Source organism: Rhinoraja longicauda, chromosome 2, assembly GCF_053455715.1.
Source record: "Rhinoraja longicauda isolate Sanriku21f chromosome 2, sRhiLon1.1, whole genome shotgun sequence".
Taxonomy (NCBI): Eukaryota; Metazoa; Chordata; class Chondrichthyes; order Rajiformes; family Arhynchobatidae; genus Rhinoraja; species Rhinoraja longicauda.
In genome coordinates, this window is record NC_135954.1 from 95,981,351 (window position 1) to 96,003,402 (window position 22,052).

General features: G+C 46.7%; 1 protein-coding gene across 5 annotated transcripts in view; it reads left to right on the top strand.

Moving 5' to 3' along the window:
* dpp6a (dipeptidyl-peptidase 6a) overlaps nt 1–22,052 on the top strand; it is a 918,316-nt gene that overhangs the window by 748,062 nt on the left and 148,202 nt on the right. For all 5 annotated transcript variants that reach the window (XM_078424689.1, XM_078424708.1, XM_078424702.1 and 2 more), the window contains exon 4: nt 3,388–3,482. In XM_078424689.1, the coding sequence (XP_078280815.1) occupies nt 3,388–3,482 (95 nt within the window). The remainder of the gene's footprint in view (nt 1–3,387; nt 3,483–22,052) is intronic.

Below are 22,052 nucleotides of genomic sequence, written 5' to 3' on the forward strand. Positions count from 1 at the left end.
ATTAATGTAAGTGAGATAAAATATGACTTTAAAGATTTGAGCCTAACTTAACACATACTGACTATGGTGGCATCATCATCTGGCTTCTTCTAACACTGGGACTATGCAGCAGAGACTTGACCTCTATTGCTGTCTGTATGGAGTTTGTACTATTGCTGTGCGTGTGGAGTTTACACTATTGCTGTCTTTTGTGGAGTTTGCACTATTACTGCAAGTGTGGAGTTTGTACTAGTGCTGCAAGTGTGGAGTTTGCATTATTGTTTGTTATGTGGAGCTTGCACGATTGCTTCCTTTGTGGAATCTGCACTATTGCCAATGTGTGGGGTTTGCACTATTGCTGTATATGTACGGTGTTTGCACTAGTATTGCCTGTGTGGAATTTACACTAATGCTGCCTGTGCGAAGTTTGCACTATTGCTGTCTCTGTGGTTCACACTGTTACTGTGTGTGTGGAGTTTACACTATTGCCACCTATTGGACGTTTACACATTGCTGCCTGTGTGAAGGTTGGACTGGCGCTGTCTGTGTAATGAATAAACATTTTGGTGGTTTCAGTCTCAAGGTTTGCTGTATCTTGCATGTGTGGAGTTTGCATTACTGCTGTCTGTGTGGAGTTGACACTCTTTCCCTGTCACTGCATGAGTTTGTTTTCAGTCACACAGCACAGAAACAGGCACTTCAGCCCACTGAGTCCAATCACCCTTTCACTCTAGTTGTATGTTATCCCACTTTCTCGTCCACTCCCTACACATGAGCAGTAATTTTACAGAGGTCCATTAACCTACAAACCTGTACGCCTTTGGGAGGAAACTGGAGCACCTGGAGGAACCCACGCAGTCACAAGGACAACGGGCAAACGCCATACAGACAGCACCCGAGGTCGTGATCAAATCCGGGTTTCTGGGGCTGTGAGGCAGTGCCTCTTCCGCTGCGTCACTGTGCCGCCACGATTTCCTCCCATTTCCCTCCCAATCCCAGATATGTGCAGTTGGCAGATTAATTGGCCACGATAAATTGCCCCCTTAATGCAAAGGAGTAGCAGGATCTCAGGGGAGTTGAATGGAGTGTGAAGGAAATAAAATTCGATGAGTGTACCCACTTTTAGTGTGAGTGGGTGCCTGATGTTTGGCATGGGCTCGTTGGTCTGAAGAACTTGTGTCTGTATGGCACTATGACTGCTTGTGTTGATCACAGATGGCATCTTACAGCAGCATCACAAGCACATAGACTTGGACTTTGCACAAAAACAAAAACTATATATAATTTAACATCATTTAAGTAATTTATACATAAATTACACATTAATTGGACAAGACAGTGAAAAGAAGACTGTGCAAAAATATTAATGCTAACCCACTTAGAAATAGTCCATAGTCGCGCAAGAGGTGTCAACCTAGGAATAGGGTTGTGCAAGTCGGTTCGATTACCTGATAGTTGCAGGAAAGTACCTGTTCCTGAACCTGGTTGAGAAATAGGTGCGAGCCCAGGTGGGGCACAGTTTAAGAGGGGGGAAAGAAGGAAGAATGTTATCTGGGGAAGACAATATATGAGACATCGGGACAGGAACTTGAATGAGCAAGGCACTGAGGGATATGGAATTAAAGGGCCTGTCCCAGTTACGTGATTTTTAAGGCGACTGCCGGCGACTGTCAAAATTTTCTTTTACCCTACGACAATGACCACGACAATGCCGAGTCAGGTCGATACAAGTTACTTTTTTTGTGAAACTAACACCTGGCTAAGAGATTACACCGTCTTCGGAAACATCGCGAAATTCCCACGCTTACCTGACCGTCAAACTGTCGCCTCCAATCTACCTGTCAAATGTCCTGAGGGTAAATAAATTGGTTAAACAAAACTATCTTCTGGTATCTTCAAATGCCTTTTCTTAATTTAATATTACGTGCTTCTAAATGCTTCTGCGACAACCTAGCAAACCTGGGGACAGCATGCGACAGCGCCCGCAATAAGCTACGATACCTGGCGACAAGCCAGCTGTCGCTGAGAAATTTCTATCTGGAATTTTTTTCCGTGACGCGCCGAGATCCGCTAGGATTCATTGAAGACTCCTCACGATCATGCCCGCGACACCCCGGCGAACGTTCGACGACAGCCGAGTCGCCGGCAGTCGCCTTAAAATCGCCTGTGGAACAGGGCCTTAATGGAGGAATGTAGGATTAGTATAGATAGGCATATTCGCGGTATGAGGCCTGTTTCTATGGTGTACAACTCCTTTTATGAAATCTATATACTAAAACTCTCGTTTGTTTGTTTGTTCCTGAACTACAGCCAAATGGTACACGATAGCACGACAATTTTAAGCCCACCTTACTCACCGTCGACCCTTTGGTGCTAATGGAAAAGGTTTCATTGAAATCGGTGTTATATTTTTAAAGTTATTCACATTTTAAAGTTTAAATCTATCTCCTAGGGAGGGATGGGGGGGGGGAGGAAGGGAGGGAGAGGAGGGAGGATAAGGGGTGTTGAGGGGGATCGAGTGGGGGGGAGGGGAAGGGGGAGGGGAAGGGGAGGGGGAGGGGAGGGGGAGGGGAGGGGGAGGGGAGGGGGAGGGGAGGGGAGGTGAAGGGGCGGGGAGGATAAGGGGGAGGGGAGGGGGAGGAGAGGGTGCTGCATCAATGCAGGAAAGGTTTGGGCCCAACGAGACAACTTGGTCTAGTGGGATGTTAAAACAAAACTTCAGATTGTCCTATTTGATAGATGTACTTGCAAGAAGAGCAAGAGATTGATTGTTCTCAGAACCTTGCTCAATGCTCCTCAACCAGTTTAAGTGAAACAGAAGATCTGATTAGTATTGTGTGATGTTTGTTTGAAAGACCTTGGTGGTGTTAACTTGGCTGCAGTTGGAACAGTGAATTATTCAAATTGAAGTGTTTTAAAACATTCTGTGACCTTGAATTGGAGGTCAGCACGGTAGGGCAGCGGGAGAGTTGCTGCCTTACAGCGCCAGAGACCCGAGTTCGATCCTGTCTACGGGTGCTGTCTCTATGGAATTTGTACGTTCTCCACGTGACCGCATGGGTTTTCCCGGGTGCGCCAGTTTCCTCCCACACTCCAAAGACGTACAGGTTTGCAGGTTAATTGGCTTTGGTAAAAATTGTAAATTGTCCCTCGTGTGTAGGATAGTGCTAGTGTACAGGGGGATCGCAGGTCGGCTTGGACTCAGTGGGCCGAAGGGCCTGTTTCCCTGCTATGTCTCTAAACTAAACTACATAATTACGGCCTTTCTGCTGCAGAGGATGGCATAGGCTGAATTTGCATTGCTGATGAACATCGACCTTCATTCTTTGTGTATTGTCACTCTTAAAGGGACATCATGAATTCCCTCTGACCTACAAATCACCTCCATTTCCTTGTGTTTGTGCACAGGTTCTGAGCTGCTGTATCGCACCTGGGATGGAAACCTGGAGAGGTTGAACGTTGAAACCACGGGCACGGGCCTTCTGATGACAAACCGGAAATTTGTAAGCATTTCCTCCACCCCCCACCCCAGCCCTGCATTATTCATAAAAGCCCGATGTTAATGTTGGAAATCGCCCCCTATCAAATAAATTAATTTTTCACAAAACAGCAACTGCCAATAGGTGTGGGTGGAAGAGTGGCGCAGTTGTAGAGTTGCCGCCTCGCCGCGCCAGAGACCCGGGTTCGATCCTGACCTCGGGTTCTGTCTGTACGGAGTTTGTACGTTCTCCCTGTGACCACATGGGTTTACTCCAGTTGCTCCACTCCAAAGATGTGCGGGATTGTAGGTTAATTGGCTTCTGTAAATTGCCCCCAGTGTGTAGGGTAAAACTCGTGCGCGGGTGATCGCTGGTTGGCATGGACTCAGTGGGCCGAAGGGCCTGGTTCCACGCTGTATCTCTAAACTTAACTGAACTAAAATTGCGTGTGTGTATGTGTGAGTGAATGGGCCACTGCATATTAAAGCATGTGCTGTATCATAAGATTATTAGACATAGTAGAAGAATTAGGCCATTCGGCCCATTGAGTCTGCTGATCGATTAGATCAAGGCTGATCTATTTTTCTTCTCTCACCCCCTTTCTCCTGCCTTCTCCCCGTAACCTTTGACACCCTTAGCGTGTTCTAGGTTAATTGACTTCTGTAAATTGCCCCCCTGTATTGGATGTGAAAGTGGGATCATGTTGAACTCGTGTGAACCCCTTTTCACGCTGTATCTCTAGACTAAACTAAACTAAACTAAACTAAAACGAATCAAAAACCTATGAATCTCTGCTTTATAAATACCCAGTGACTTGGCCTCCTCAGTCTCTGGCAATGAATTCCACAGATTCACCTCCATAGTTGAACTGAAATGCACTGTCTTCTGTGCAAGATAATAAGAGCAGACCATTTCAGGATAAAAACAAAACAATATTTCTCCCACAGCCAAGCTGGTCACTGAATCTTGTAGACACTCCAATGGAAAAGGCCCTTCAGCTCATCATGTCCACGCCGACCATCTATCACACCCTCAACTCCATCCTATGCCCCCTGGTCCAATCCTTCAAAAACCTATGTCCAAGACACCTCACATGTTCTTCGTCTCTTCACCGACTTCCGTTTTCCAGGCCCCCACTTCCTCATCTTTACCATGGATGTCCAGTCACTCTACACCTCCATCCCCCACCAGGAAGGTCTTAAAGCCCTCTGTTTCTTCTGCAACCGCAGAACCAGCCAATTTCCTTCTACCAAAACACTGCTCCACCTAGCAGAGCTGGTCTTTACCCTCAACAACTTCACCTTCGACTCCTCCCACTTCCTCCAAATCCAAGGCGGAGTTATGGGCACTCGCATGGCCCCCAGCTATGCCTGCCACTTTGTAGGGTACGTCAAACAATCACTGGTACACTGTGTACAGGCGTACACTGGCCCTATCCCCAAACTCTACCTCCACTACATTGATGACTGCATTGATGCTGCCTCCTGCACCCATGCAGAACTCACTGACTTCATCAACTTCACCACCAATTTCCATTCTGCACTCAAATTCACTTTGACCATCTCCGGCATCTCCCTACCATTTCTGGATCTCATCATCTCCATCACAGGAGACAGACTATTGACCGACTACAAACCTACTGACTCCCATAGATATCTAGACTACACTTCTTCCCACCCTACTTCCTGTAAAGACTATCCCCTACTCCCAATTCCTCCGTCTATGCCGCATCTGTGCCCAGGATGAGGTTTTCCATACTAGATCATCGGAGATGTCCTCATTCTTTGGGAAACGGGGGTTCCCCTCTTCCATTATAGATGAGACTCTCACTAGGGTCTGCTCGATATCCCGCAGCTCCGCTCTTGCTCCCCCTCCCCCCTTTCGCAACAAGGACAGAGTCCTCCTTGTCCTCACCTTCCACCCCATTAGCTGTCGCATACAGCATATAATCCTCCAACAATTTCACCACCTCCAACGGGATCCCACTATAGGCCACATCTTCCCATCTCCACCCCTTTCTGCTTTCCGCAGAGACCATTCCCTCCACAACTCCTTGTCAACTCACCCCTTCCCACCCAAACCACCCCCACCCCAGGTACATTCTCCTGCAACTGCAGGACATGCAACACCTGTCCTTTTACCTCCCCCCTTGACTTCATCCAAGGACCCCGACAGTCTTTTCAGGTGAGGCTGGTTCATTTGCACCTCCTCCAACCTCATCTACTGAATCCGCTGTTCCAGGTGTCAATATCTGTACATCGGCGAGATCAAGTGCAGGCTCGGCGATCGTTTCACCGAACGCCGCCAACCTGATCTCCCGGTGGCTCAGCACCTTAACTCCCCCTCCCATTCCCAATCTGACCTTTTTTACCTGGGCCTCCTCCATTGTCAGAGTGAGGCCCAGTGCAAATTAGAGGAAAAGCACCTCATATTTCGCTTCGGTAGTTTACACCCCAGCGGTATGAACATTGACTTCTCTCACTTCAAATAGCCCTTGCTTTCCCTCTCTCTCGATCCCCTCCTCCTTCCCAGTTCTCCCACCAGTCTTACTGTCTCCGATTACGTTCTATCTCTGTCTTGCCCACTTCCCTGACATCAGTCTAAAGAAAGGTCGCGACCCAAAATGTCACCCATTCCTTCTCTCCAGAGATGCTGCCTCTTCCCACTGAGTTACTCCAGCATTTTGTGTCTACCTTTGATTCAAACCAGCATCTGCAGTGCTATCCCCCGTTCACACTCATGCCATGTTATCCCCTTTCCATATCCACTCCTCTGTATGAAAAACTTACCCCTCAGATCCTATTCAAGGCACTGACTTCTCAGAAATCTAAGCCCTCTTGTTCTGGATACCCTGCCCATAGGAAGAAGCTTTTGACTATCTGCTCTATCTGTGGATCCTTCTTGTAATCTCATGTACCTCTACCAGGTCTCCTCTCAGCCTCCTCCCTTCCAGGGAAAACAAATCCAGATTATCCAATTTCTCACCAAAACTAAAGATAGGAATATTAGTCACAATGGGCGGCACGGTGGCACGGCGGTAGAGTTGCTGCCTTACAGCACTGGCAGCGCCAGAGACCCGGGTTCGATCCCGACTACGGGTGCTGTCTGTACGGAGTTTGTACGTTTTCCCAATATCCACATGGGTTTTCTCCAAGATCTTCAATTTTCTCCCACACTCAATGTAAATTGTCCCTAGTGTGTGCATATAGTGGTAATGTGCAGGGATCGCTGGTCGGTGCGGACGCAGTGGGCCGAAGGGCCTGTTTCCGCGCCGTGTTACTAAACTAAAAAATGGTTGTGCCGTGTTATTCTTCAAATGTTTATCCAATTCCTTTTACAAAATTAGGATGAATTTGTTTCCACCTCTGTGTCAGGAGGACATTTCAGACTATCGGAAGCAGTTCAGTGCCACACAGTGGCACAGCAGCAGAGTTGCTGCCTTACAGCACCAGCGGTCTGGGTTCGATCCCGACTACGGCGCAGTCTGGACGGAGATTGTACATTCTCCCTGTGACTGCAAGGGGTTTTCTCAGGGTGCTCCGGCTTCCCCCGACACTCCAAAAACAAACAGGTTCTCCCCTGCCTCTCAGTCTGAAGAAGGGTCTTGACCTGAAAAATCGCCTATTCCTATTGTCCAGACATGCGGTCTGACCCACTGAGTTACTCCAGCTTTTAGTGTCTATCTTCGGTTTGTAGGTGAATTGGCTTCGGTAACTTGTCCTGCAGGTTAATTGGCTTCAGTAACTTGTCCCTAGTGTGTAGGATAGTGCTAGTGTAGGGGATGATTGCTGGTCAGCACGGACTCAGTGGGCCGAAGGGCCTGTTTCTGCGCTGAATCTCTAAAGTCTACTGCATGCATCTTTTCCTCTTCATCTCTACTCTGACTCTTTTGCTTAAGTCACTGGCTAGCGGCCCTTCTGCCATTGGAAGCAGCTCCACTGTACCTATTCTATCAAAGTGCTTCCCAATTTCAAACCCTCCCCTCGTTCTACGCAGGGAGAACATGACCATCACTCTTGTCTCCCCACATAATGAAACCTATTTCAAACTAATGAGGATGAGAAAGGAGAGAGGGACTATTTCGAGACTTCTTTGAAAGACACAATGTAGGAGGTTGTAACAAATCAGACAGGAAGATAGACACAAAACGCTGGAGTAACTCAGCGGGTCAGGCAGCATCTCTGGAGAAAAAGGATGGGTGACGTTTTGGGTTGGGATCCTACTTCAGACATTGAGTGTGAAGAAGGGTCCAGACCCAGAACGCCACCTACCGTTTTTCTCCAGAGATACCGCCTGACCCGCTGAGTTACTCCAGCACTTTGTGTCTATCATTGGTATAGACCAGCATCTGCAGTTCCTTTCTACACAAATCAACCAGGAAATTGGATGTGAAAGAGGTATTTCAGGATTGTTGATGGGAGAACTAATGACAACAATGTTAAGGAAAGATTGAAGATGAAAAATGACAACAACTCACATGGATCATAAGATACTAAAGGTTTAGCAGATATATTGTAAAATTACGATAAGTATTGAGAAGTATTGGTGACCATGTGCATTAATCATAGATAATAAACCGTGAAATGGGGCAAATGGGATTGTAAAATATTATTAAGATTGGGGGCATTATCCCACATACCCAAGAAAATATTAAGTTGGTGCTGTGGAGCAACTGGTAGTCACTGCCTCACAGTGCCAAATACCTGGGTTTGATATTGTCTTTGGGTGCTGTCTGTGTGGAGTCGCTGTTTTTATGTCTGGCTGTGGCTGCTTTTACAGTCTGGAGTCGCCTTCCAGAGGAAAGTGCTTCAAAGAGTTTGTGGCCAGGGTTAGAGGGGTCAGAGATGATCTTACCCAGTCGCTTCCTGGCCCTTGCAGTGCACAGTTCGTCAATGGGGGGAAGGTTGCAGCTAACAACCTTCTCAGCTGATCGAACGATTCATTGCAGCCTCCGAAAGTCATGCTTGGTGGCTGAGCCAAACCAGACCATGATGGAGAAGGTAAGGACGGAGTCTACGATGGCAGTATAGAATTGGACCATCATTGCCTGTGGCAGATTGTGTTTCCTCAGCTGCCGCAGGAAGTACATCCTCTGTTGGGCCTTTTTGACTGTGGAGTCGATGGTGGCCCCCCGTTTAAGGTCCAAGGAACTTAAATGACTCCACAGATGTGACTATGGTGTTGTTGATGGTGAGTGGGGGGAGGGGAGGGGGATCTCTTCGAAAGTCTACAATTAGTTCCACTGTCTTGAGAGCCTTGAGCTCCAGGTTGTTGCGATGGCACCAGGGCGCCAGCTGTGTCACTTCCCATCTGTAGGCAGATTCCTTCCCATCCTGGATCAGTCCAATCAGGGTTGTGTCATCCGCAAACTTGAGGAGCTTGACAGAGGAGTCTGTGGAGGTGCAGTCGTTGGTGTAGAGAGAGTAAAGGAGAGGGGAGAGTACGCAGCCTTGCGGTGCTCCTATGCTGAGGGTCTGCGGGTCTGAGATGTGCTTTCCCAGCCTCACATGCTGCTTCCTGTCCGTCAGGAAGCTGATGATCCACTGACAGAGGGGTTCAGGCACAGTCAGCTGGGAGAGTTTGTAGTGCAGTAGCTCTGGCACAATGGTGTTAAATGCTGAGCTGAAGTCCACAAACAGAATCCTGGCATAGGTCCCCTTGCGGTCTAGGTGCTGGAGGATGAAGTGCAGGCCTAGGTTGACTGCGTCGTCCACCGATCTATTGGCCCTGTATGCAAATTGCAGGGGGTCCAGTAGGGGGTTTGTAATGTTTTTCAGCTGGGCCAGCACAAGTCTTTCAAAGGTCTTCATGACTACAGAGGTCAGTGTGACAGGCCTGTAGTCATTAAGACTAGTGATCCTTGTCTTTTTGGGTACAGGGACAATAGAGGAGACCTTGAAGCAGGGACAGTGCAGGTTTGCAGGGACTGGTTGAAAATGTCTGTGTAGACTGGTGCCAGTTGTTCGGCACAGAGCTTGAGGGTAGAGGGGGAAACATTGTCCGGTCCTGGAGATTTCCGGCTTTTCTATTTCCTGAATAGCCTCTCCACCTCCTCAATTTATATTGTTGGAGATGGAGAAGTGGCCAGACTGATGTTGGGCAGCAAGGAGGGAGGGAGGGGGTGGGTAGTGGACGAGAGCTCAGTCTGACTGAGTCACGCTGTAAGTGGGTGTGCAGTGGTGATTGCAGAGGGGGGGGGGGGGGGGGGTGTTGAAGGATCCAGTCTTTGCAGAACAAGGAGTCAGGTCAGGCTGTGAGTGGGTGTGAAGCAGTGATTGGGAAGGAGTGGGTGTGGGATAAGGGTAGAAGAAAATGTGGGATAAGGATAGAGGACGTGTGAGACTTGAAGCCGTAGGAAGGAAGATGGGTGGATGGGGACGTGCTGTGGGAAAGGGAGGAGTGATGATTTCACATGAAACATTAGATCAGTCTGAGTCAGACTACTGAGTGCATTTTAAACATGTCATTGGAGGCCTTAAAAGCATAACAAGGGCACAGCATAGATGCAGCAAGATGTTGCCAGAGGTGGAAGACTGCAGTTACAAGTAGAGATTAGAGAGTTATTACTATTGCCTAATGGAAAGATAACAGATTTTACTGAGCTTTATTCACTTCTAAGTAGTTTTGATAGATGATTATCCCAGAAGTACACTCATTGATTTGATATTGTAACTAAGAAACTCGGCTGAAAGGTGAAGGAGGAATGCGTTGGAGAATGAGGCGTTTTGCTCAGTGTTTAGGGCATTTATCTGTGCTCATTATGAGGAAGGTTCAGCAGACTGATTGACGGATCGAAAGAGACAGCATGGGAACAGGCCCTTCAGCCCACTGAGTTCATGCAGACCATCGATCACCCCATCACACAAGATGTGGTGATCCCACTTATGCATCCACGCCACAATTTACAGAGGCCAATTATCGTACAAACCCATGTGTGCTTGGGGATTGGAGGGAAACCGGAACACCCGGAAGAAACCCACGCGATCACAGGGAGAATGTACAAACTCCACACAGACAGCACCTGGGGCAGGCACGGGTGGCACAGTGGTAGAGTTGCTGCCTTAGAGCGCCAGAGACCCAGGTTCAATCCTGACTATGGGTCCTGTCTGTACGGAGTTTGTTCGCTCTCCCCGTGACCTGTGTGGGTTTTCTCCGGGTGCTCCGGTTTCCGCCCACATTCCAGACATGCAGGCTTGTAGATTATTTGGCTTCAGTTGTAAATTGCCGCTAATGCGTGGGATGCTGCTAGTGTACGGAGATTGCTGATTGGCGCATACTCAGTGGGCCGAAGGGCCTGTTTCCGCGCTTTACCTCTGAACTAAACTAAACACCCGATGTCAGGATCGCACCCGGGTCTCTGACGTTGTGAGGCAGCAGCTCGACCAGCTGCACCACTGTGTCGCCCTGTCTTTAACTTGTCCCCCACTAATGTGTCATCTTACTTGCTGTCAACTTTGCAAATGAATTTTAAAGATTTAAAATCTATTTTCAACAGGAAAATGAAAATAAAGGGATAAATAATTAAAGATGTTTGAATTATTAAAATGAATTTAATAAGATTGCTCCATCAGTATGTATGAGCCAGTCACCCAGAAGGTTTCCCACCCCTACACCTTCCCAATCAACTTGCTGTGCATTCACTACCTATGTCCCCTTATCCATTCCCTCTTAATGGTACAACGTTTTCTTTTCTTTTTTTGTGATTGCCAACAGCCTTTTTGTAAAACAAGCTTGGGCAATCTTAATGTAGGTTTTAATGGGCACTGGTGCACAGAATAAGATCTCCAGGGGCTCTGCTAAATTGGCAGCCACAACGTGACAGGGATAATTGAAGAGGGAAGGGAGACTGCCACTTAGCTGTGATGCTATTGTGGTGTTGTGGTTGGACGTTAGTGTATTTGGAAGGAATATTACAGAGAGATCTTTCTGTTTACAGTTTAGAGTTTAGAAATACGGGCTCTTCGGCCTACCGTGTCCTCGCCAGCCATCGATCGCCCATTACACGAGTTCTATGTTGTCCCACTTTTGCATCCTACACACACCTGGGGCAATGTACAGAAGCCAATTAACTTAAAAACCTGCTCATCTTTGGAATGCGGGATGAAACCGGAGCACCCGGAGAAAACCCAGGCGGTCACAGGGAGAACGTACAAACTGCGTACAGACAACACCCGTAGTCAGGATCGAACCCGGGTCTCTGGCGCTGTAAGGCAGAAACTCTGCCGCTGTGCCGCCCCTAAGAGGGGGGTGGAGGGGGATGGGGGATGGAGGGGAGGGGGAGGGGAGGGGGGAGGGGAGGAAGGAGAGGGAAGGGAGGGAGAGTAGAGGGGAGGGGGGAGTGGGAAGGGGGAGGATGGGAGGAGAGGGTGCTGCACCAATGCAGCAGAGGTTTGGGCCCAACGGGTCCCCTTGCTCTAGTAGAAATTAAAGTTGTGATGAATAGGATAGGAATAAAATCTTAACGACAAAAGTACTGGTTTGGTAACATTTCTGTAATAATGAAAATAAATAAAAGTGATATATTATTGAGGTGTGGTAGCCACAGAGAGATTTCACCAGGATGTTAGACACAAAGTGCTGGAGTAACTCAGCGGGTCAGGCAGCATCTCGGGAGAAAAAGAATGGGTGACATTTCAGGTTGGAACCCTCCATCAGACCCTTTGTGTCAATCTTCAGTATAAATATTGAAGGGCATAGCCAGAAGGTGGGAGAGGGAAAGTTGAATGGATCTGTGCAGGGCCTGGAATGCATTGCCCGGGGTGGTGGTGGAGGCGGAGGCCTATCCACCAGATCTCCTATCTGTACAGCTAGACATCACGGTCGGCACAAACATTGTGGGCCGAAGGGCCTGTTCTCGTTCCTGTTCTGTACGGTTCTGTGTTCTACCTCATTGTTGGGCTTATCCAGTCCTGAAGAGTGATTTAAAACATATAATCTAAGGGAGGTGCTGTCGATCTGTTGAATAGAGGGATGGGATGAGGTGAGGGCAATGGTTTGTCAGGGCAGGAACAGAGGCATTGAATAAAATTGGCCTCAGAAACAAAATTGCTATGTAGACTGACGGGACAATTCTTCTGCAGTGAACTGGTGAGTTGTTTCTTCAGGGTGTGTGGCAAATTGTTATTAAAGCCCAGCAATTCCTGCTTTAAAACGGGCAAGTAATTGGAAGATGGCGGAAATGTCGAGGCACTGTGACGACACGGTGGCACAGTAATTGATTTGCTGCCTTGCAGCGCCGGAGACCTGGGTTCAGTCCTGACTATGGGTGCTGTCTGTATGAAGTTTATACGTTCTCCCCGTGACCTGCGTGGGTTTTTGTCCGGGTGCTTCGGTTTCGTTTTACACTCGGAAGATGTACAGGTTTGTAGGTTAATTGGCTTGGTATCAATGTAAATTGTCCCTACAATAGGTAGTGTTAACGTGCGGGGATCACTGGTCGGCGCGGACTCGTTGGGCCGAAAGAACTGTTTCGGTGCTGTACCTCTAAACTAGACTAAATAAACTACTGGATGTTGTAGAGGGCCGACAGACATGGACCAATGAGTCTTGAAGGTCAGACTGCTAAGGAGGGAATGGATGGGAGCTGGAAATGAGATGGAGTTTACGGAAAGTAACACCTTCTAATGAGTCCCATTATAGCAAAGTTGGTGTCTGGTTTGCTGGTGCATAAGGTGAGTAGAGGAAAACATTATACCTTAGGGAACAAGTAAGAAACAATGGATTTCCTTATAAAGAAGCAAAGCAAAATAATAAGCACACAGGCTTCATTGTCCAAAGCCACAAGAAAAGCTATTTTGAGTAGAATACTAAGCAGATAGCATAATTAAAGAATAGTTAAACTTTAGGATGGTTAGGAAAAGTTCAGAGATGTGGGCCAAATGTGGCCCAGGTGGCACTAGTGTAGATGGGGAAAGTAACTTCAAATAACCCCTACATTCCCTCTCTCTCCATCCCTCCCCCACATATCACACCAGCTTTTCGTTCTCACCTAGCAAACAGCTAACAATGCCCTGTTTCCTTTAACATCGTTACTTTTTTGCATATCTTTCATTCATTTGTTCTCTATCTCTCTACCTCATCGTCTATATCTCCCATTTCCCTCTCCCGTGACTTTCAGTCTGAAGAAGGGTCTCGACCCGAAACGTCACCCATTCCTTCTCTGTAGAGCTGCTGCCTCTCCGCTGAGTTACTCCAGCATTTTGTGTCCATCTTCGGCATCTGCAGTTCCTTCCTACACAGTGTAGATGGGGCATCTTGGTTGGTGTGGGCAAGTTGGGCTGAAGGGCCTGATACCACGCTGTATAACACCCATGGTTCTATCAAAGTACAGCAGTGTTCCCCCACCAAATGTATCCCGTGGATCACAACTGACCAGCAACTCGACTGAACCAGCACATAAATGATGACAATAATTGAATAGTGCCATTTAAAGAATTACTACTTAGTTTTGAACAAATATGTATCTCTTTAAGGAAATGTGATCCAGGCTTTGCTGACAAAGGGAGTTAACCAAAGTAGTGTATCAGGTCAAATCAAGAGTGTCAGAGAGACGCAAGGAACTGCAGATGCCAGATTACATAAAAAGACACAAAGTGATGGAGGAGCAACTCAGTGGGTCAGGCAGCATCTCTGGAGAGCATGGATAGGTGACGTTTCGGGTCATGACCCTTCTTCAGACTGAATAAATAAAGCGGCCTTTATGGCTGAAGAACGATCCCGACCCGAAACATCACCCACCCATGTTCTCCAGAGATGCTGCTTGACCTGCTGAGTTACTCCAACACTTTGTGCTTTGCGTCTTTTGTCATGTTTCCTATCATGTGCGTAAATATGGTGAGCAGCAGGTAAGATGTAAATCTTGCTTTCAGTAGATTCACAAACGTGGAATCGAGGTCTGGGCTTGAACAACCACAATTATATTGAATGTTGGGGTTGGCTTGAGGGGCTGAATGCCCTACTCCTGGTCCTTGTTTCCTTGTGCTTATCTTGATTAATACCCCAAAGGTAGTCCAAGCCGACCAGCGATCCCCATACACTAGCACTACCCTACACACTAAAGACAATTTACAATCTTTACCAAAGCCAATTAACCTACAAACCTGTACGTCTTTAGAGAATGGGAGGAAACCGGAGCACCCAGAGAAAACCCACACGGTCACAGTGAGAATGTACAAACTCCTTACAGACAGCACCCATAGACAGGATCGAACCCAGGTCTCTGGCACTGTGAGGCAGCAACTCTGCTGCTGTGCCACCGTGCTGCTCTGATTGTTTATTGCTGAGAGCCCCCCTCCCACCAAGCTCCACACCGCAAATGCACCTGAAGGGTTAACCATAGAAGAAGAAAAAAATTAACAAAAAGTGAATTCAAACCAACTGAACAATCAATATCACAATCCTGGAGGTTACAACAGTGTTTCTCATCACAGCAGACCCTATGGAGTAGGAGAATGGGGAATCAATGGTTCCTCGACTGAAGACGCTGTTGCTTGGAGACAATTTTATTGTGGAGAAACCTATTACAAGGATTCATGTGAAGCTGCTCTGCTGCTTTTTGAAACTTTTCTGGGGCAGGACAAATTAGTTGCATTGCTGTTCCCTTGGGAGATCTGCGAAGATATTGCTGGCATTTACAACGGATTATTTTGCTCAATCTATTCGGAGGTTACTCGGGACTCAATAGGCACCCAGTTACTGTACAAGGCAGCAGTAATAACAAGCAACATTTATTTCATGCTACGCCAAACTAAACGAATCCCCTCTGAGAAAGGTCCCTGGACTTCATCAGTCTGCTGCACAGGAAAATAGGCTCATAGTCATAGAGTTATGGAGTCATACCATGGGGAAACAGGCCCTTCAGCCCAACTTGCCTGCACCAACCAACAGACATAAATAATCTGCCGGAAATAGCAGGGGACCGGGGATCAAATGAGATGGAGGAACTGAGTGAAATCCAGGTTAGTCGGGAAGTGGTGTTAGGTAAATTGAATGGATTAAAGGCCGATAAATCCCCAGGGCCAGATAGACTGCATCCCAGAGTGCTTAAGGAGGTAGCCTCAGAAATAGTGGATGCATTAGTGATAATTTTTCAAAACTCTTTAGATTCTGGAGTAGTTCCTGAGGATTGGAGGGTAGCTAATGTAACCCCACTTTTCAAAAAGGGAGGGAGAGAGAAAACGGGGAATTACAGACCAGTTAGTCTAACATCGGTAGTGGGGAAAATGCTAGAGTCAGTTATTAAAGATGGGATAGCAGCACATTTGGAAAGTGGTGAAATCATTGGACAAAGTCAGCATGGATTTATGAAAGGTAAATCATGTCTGACGAATCTTATAGAATTTTTCGAGGATGTAACTAGTAGAGTGGATAAGGGAGAACCAGTGGATGTGTTATATCTGGACTTCCAGAAGGCTTTCGACAAGGTCCCACATAAGAGATTAGTATGCAAACTTAAAGCACACGGTATTGTGGGTTCAGTATTGATGTGGATAGAGAACTGGCTGGCAGACAGGAAGCAAAGAGTAGGAATAAACGGGTCCTTTTCAGAATGGCAGGCAGTGACTAGTGGGGTACCGCAAGGCTCAGTGCTGGGACCCCAGCTATTTACAATATATATTAATGATTTGGACAAGGGAATTGAATGCAACATCTCCAAGTTTGCGGATGACACGAAGCTGGGGGGCAGTGTTAGCTGTGAGGAGGATGCTAGGAGGCTGCAACGTGACTTGGATAGATTAGGTGAGTGGGCAAATGCATGGCAGATGCAATATAATGTGGATAAATGTGAGGTTATCCACTTTGGTGGCAAGAACAGGAAAGCAGACTATTACCTGAATGGTGGCCAATTAGGAGAAGGGGAGATGCAACGAGACCTGGGTGTCGTGGTACACCAGTCATTGAAAGTAGGCATGCAGGTGCAGCAGGCAGTGAAGAAAGCGAATGGTATGTTGGCATTCATAGCGAGGGGATTTGAGTTTAGGAGCAGGGAGGTTCTACTGCAGTTGTACAGGGCATTGGTGAGACCACACCTGGAGTATTGCGTACAGTTTTGGTCTCCTAATCTGAGGAAAGACATTCATGCCATAGAGGGAGTACAGAGAAGGTTCACCAGATTGATTCCTGGGATGGCAGGACTTTCATATGAAGAAAGACTGGATAGACTCGGCTTGGATTGAGGGGGGATCTTATAGAAACTTACAAAATTCTTAAGGGGTTGGACAGGCTAGATGCAGGAAGATTGTTCCCGATGTTGGGGAAGTCCAGAACAAGGGATCACAGTTTAAGGATAAGGGGGAAGTCTTTTAGGACCGAGATGAGAAAGTTTTTTTTCACACAGAGAGTGGTGAATCTGTGGAATTCTCTGCCACAGAAGGTAGTTGAGGCCAGTTCATTGGCTATATTTAAGAGGGAGTTAGATGTGGACCTTGTGGCTAAAGGGATCAGGGGGTATGGAGAGAAGGCAGGTACGGGATACTGAGTTGGATGATCAGCCATGATCATATTGAATGGCGGTGCAGGCTCGAAGGGCCGAATGGCCTACTCCTGCACCTATTTTCTATGTTTCTATGTTTCTATGTCCCATCTACACCAGTCCCACCTGCCTGTGTTGGGCCCATACCCCTCTAAACCTTTCCCATCTACCTGTCTAACTGTTTCTTAAACGTTGTGATGGTACCGGCCTCAACTACCTCCTCCGGCAGCCTGTTCCATACACCCACCCACCCTTTGTGTAACAAAGTTACCCCTCAGGTTCCTATTCAATCTTTCCCCCCTCACCTTAAAACTAGGCCTTCTGGTTCTTGACTCCCCTAATTTAGGCAAGAGACTTGTGCGTTTACCCGACCTATTCCACCTCATGATTTTGGACTCCTCTCTAAGATTGCCCTCATCCTCCTGCGCTCCAAGGAATAGATTCCTAGCCTGCTCAACCTCTCTCTAGGACGAGAGGTGGAAAGGCAGGTAGTGTAGAGGAATCAGGAACCCTGCAGAAGGACTTGGACAGCTTGGGAGAGTGAGCAAAAATGTGGCAGATGGAATACAACGTAGCAAAGTGTGGAGTCATGTATTCTGGCAGTAAGAATAAAGGTGTAGACTATTTTCTAAATGGGGAGAAAATTCAGATATCGGAGGTGCAAAGGGACTTGGGAGTACTGGTGCAGGATTTACTGAAAGTTAATATGCAAGTCGAATCAGAAGTAAGGAAGGCAAATGCAATGCTAGCATTTATTTCAAGAGGACTAGAATATAAAAAACAGGGAAATAATGCTGAGGCTTTATAAGGCACTGGTCAGTCCACAATTGGAGGATTGTGAGCAGTTTTGGGCCCCATATCTGAGGAGGGATGTGCTAGCATTGGAGAGGGTCCAGAGAAGGTTTACGAGAATGATCCCAGGGATGATTGAGTTGACATATGATGAACGATTGGCTTGTGTTCACTGGAGTTTAAAAGGATGAGGGGGGACCTCTTTGAAACTTACCGAATAGAGGAAGGCCTGGATAGAGTGGATGTGGAAAGGATGTTTCCACTAATGGGAGAGTCTAGGACCAGAGACCATAGCCTCAGAATGAAAGGACAGACCTTCAGAAAGGAAAAGAGGTGGAATTTCTTTAGTCAAAGGGTGGTGAATCTGTGGAATTCATTTCCACAGAAGGTCGTGGAGGCCAAGTCAATAGATATTTTTAGAGTGGAGATTGATAGGATCTTGATCAATAAGGGTGTCAGGGATTTATGGGGAGAAGGCAGGGGAATGGGGTTGAGAGGGAAAGATAGATCGGCCGTGATTGAATGACGGAGTAGACTCGATGGGCCGAATGGCCTAATTCTGCTCCTGTGACATGTGAACATGTATGATAGCTCAGCCCCTCAAATCTTGGCAACATCCTCGTAAAAGTTCCACCTTTTACTGTGTTTTTCAGCGTTTAGTCCCTGCTCAGGACATCCCAATGCCAGCCACAGTTAAAATGAAACTGTGCACCTGCCAGGATCATAATGGATCATTCATGTTTCCTTAAAGCAGGAAGTCATGATACAACTGCAATAATCCTCTTTATTTCCTCACCTTGGCCTTTGAATCCCCGTTCAGCTGCTTTTCCGAGTGGTGGGGAAAACTCTGGTTTTCCAGAGAGAACTAGAAAAGTTCTAGATACACACTAGTCGGCTTGAGGTGTTGTTGGAGAAGCACCTGTAAGGGTGGCATGGTGGCGTAGCGGTAGAGTTGCTGCCTTACAGCGCCAGAGTCCCATGTTCAATCCTGACTACGGGTGCTGTCTGTACGTTCTTCCCAAACTTCTAACCTCCAGTGTGGGTTTTCTGCGGGAGCTCCAGTTTCCTCCCACACTCCAAACACATACAGGTTTGTAGATTAATTGCCTTTAGGTAAGAATTGTAAATTGTCCCTAGTGTGTGGATAGTGCTAGTGTGTGGGGATCGCTGGTCGGCAAGGACTCGGTGGGACGAAGGGCCTGTCTCTCTGCTGTATCTCTAAACTGAACCTGTAAGATCACTGTCAGGCACTTACAAAGTACACATTCACCTGTATTTCCAGCGAAAGTGGATACCTTTATCCAAATGTACACCTGAATATAAATGCGTGCGCTCTGCTGTTCACACACTTTAGTGTCAAAGCCCTTTGGAAAGAAGGGAAAAAAGTACATGCAAGTTTGATGGCTCTGGGCCTGTCCTCTCTGGAGTATAAGAAGGAGGAAGGGGGAATCTCATTGAAACTTACCAGATAATAAAAGGCCCAGATAGAGTGGATGCCGCAAGGCTCGGTGCTGGGACACCAGTTATTTACAATATATATTAACGATTTCGACGAGGGAATTTAATGTAACATCTCCAAGTTTGCGGATGACACAAAGCTGGGTGGCAGTGTGAGCTGCGAGGAGGATGCTATGAGGCTGCAGGGTGATTTGGGCGAGTGGGCAGATGCATGGCAGATGCAGTATAATGTGGATAAATGTGAGGTTATTCACTTTGGTGGCAAGAACAAGAAGGCAGATTATTATCTGAATGGTGTCAGATTAGGAAAAGGGGAATTGCAACGAGACCTGAGTGTGCTCGTACATCAGTCACTGAAAGTAAGCAGGCAGGTACAGCAGGCATTGAAGAAAGCTAATGGCATGTTGAATGAATGAATGAATGAATGAATGAATGAATGAATGAATGAATGAATGAATGAATGAATGAATGAATGGATGAATAAGTTTATTGGCCAAGTAATGCAGATACAAGGAATGTGCCTCGGTGCTCCGCTCACAAATGACAGCACAAACATACAGTTAACAGTTAAGAATAAAGCATAAACACATCAAAACAATAAGGATACACCATTACGGTCTAAACATGTGGGTGAAAATAAACCAGAGCAAAAAAGAGACTACAGACTTTGGTTATTGAGTAGAACTATCACTTGTTGGCCTTCATTGCGAGAGGATTTGAGTTTAGGAGCAAGGAGGTCCAACTGCAGTTGTACAGGGCCCTGGTGCGACCGTACCTGGAGTATTGTGTGCAATTCTGGTCTCCTAACTTGAGGAAGGACATTATTCCTATTGAGGGAGTGCAGCGTAGGTTCACCAGGTTAATTCCCGGGATAGCAGGACTGACATATGATGAAAGAATGAGTCAACTGGGCTTGTATTCACTGGAATTTAGAAGGATGAGAGGGGATCTTATAGAAACATATAAAATCCTTAAAGGATTGGACAGGCTAGATGCAGGAAAAATGTTCCCGAAGTTGGGGGAGTCCAGAACTAGGGATCACAGTTTAAGAATAAGTGGTAGGCCATTTAGGACAGAGATGAGGAAAAACTTTTTCACCCAGAGAGTTGTGAATCTGTGGAATTCTCTGCAACAGAAGGTAGTGGAGGTCAATTCGCTGGATGTTTTCAAGAGAGAATTAGATTTAGCTCTTAGGGCTAAAGGAATCAAGGGATATGGGGAAAAAGCAGGAACAAGGTTCTGATTTTAGATGTTCACCCATGATCATATTGAATGGCAGTTCTGGCTCGAAGGGCTGAATGGTCTACTCCTGCACCTATTTTTCCACGTTTCTATGTGAAGAGGAAGTTTCCAGCAGTGCGAGAGTCCAGAACCCGAGGGCACAGTCTCAGGGTAAAAAAGATGGATCTTTAGAATGGAGATGATGAGGAATTTCTTTAGCCAGAGGGTGGTGAATCTGTGGAATTCATTTCCACAGACAGATGTGGAGGCCAAGATGGTAGGTATTTTTGAGGTGAGAATTGGTGTTCTTGATTAGTAGTGGTGACAAAGATTACAGTTAGCAGGCAAGAGAATGCGGTAAAGAGGGGAAAATAGATCCACACTGGCAGAGTAATCTCGAGAGGCTGAATGGCCTAATCCTGCATCTATGTCTTACGGTCTTATGGACCACACTGTGATTGGGAATAACACAGGGATTTAGGAGCATCTGAGAGAAAATTATTCAAAGTGAAAGCTTAATACTTGGGTAGAAAGAAGACTTTGGATGATCAGAGTTAAATGAATTGATACGAAACAGTCTAACGACAATTCAGTGCTTCCTCCTAGAAATAGAAGCCAAGATTGAGAGACAATGGGCTGGTCGGGTGTCACCTGCTTTCTGGTGTCTCACTGAGTGAACATTACCCCAATTGAAGGTATTTATTCACAAAATGCTGGAGTAACTCAGCAGGTCAGGCAGCATCTCGGGAGAGAAGGAATTAGCGACGTTTCGGGTCGAGAGCCTTCCTCAGACTGATGTCAGGGGGGCGGGACAAAGGAAGGATATAGGTGGAGACAGGAAGATAGAGGGAGATCTGGGAAGGGGGAGGGGAAGAGAGGGGCAGAGGAACTATCTAAAGTTCGACCCCAATTGGGTTTGTGAAAAGGTAACAAGAAAGAGCATTTCTCTGGAATGCAACATAAGTATATCCCCGAGAAGAAAGGAGGACCTCATCTAAAGAAGGGTCCCGACTTGAAACGTCTATTCATGTCCTCCAGAGTTGGTGCCTGACCCGCTGAGTTACTCCAGCATTTTGTGAATAAATACCTTCGATTTGTACCAGCATCTGCAGTTATTTTCTTACACCATCAGTCTGAAGAAGGTGATGCAGGGACTCAACCAGAAACTCCTTAGTGTCAAATGTGGTGCGACCTCATAGAAACCTATCAGATAATGAAAGGCCTAAATAAAGTGGATGTGGAGAGGATGTTTCCAGTTGTGGGGGAGGGGGGGGGGGGGGTATGGTATAAGAGGGCACAGCCCTCCATCAACAGTTCCTGTCCTCTTCCACGGATGCTGCTCGACCCATTGAGTTTCTCCAGCAATTTACTTTTTGGACGAGATCTCATCATGTGTAGACTCTCATGCCCACACGTGTCTCTGCCATGCTTGGATGAAAGACTTGTTAGAGTTTACATTTCATATTTAATTTTCTGGTTTTGAGTGTTGAGATATTAAACAGATTGAATACCATATCCTGATGTCCTTGTAAACCCAGCTCCAACAATAATCTACAGTGAGGCATTCATGTTGAAACGGGCCACAGGTATTCTTTCTGTGGTAATAGGTACTTGGGAGGTTCATTGGAGCATTTTATATAAAAGAAGAGATT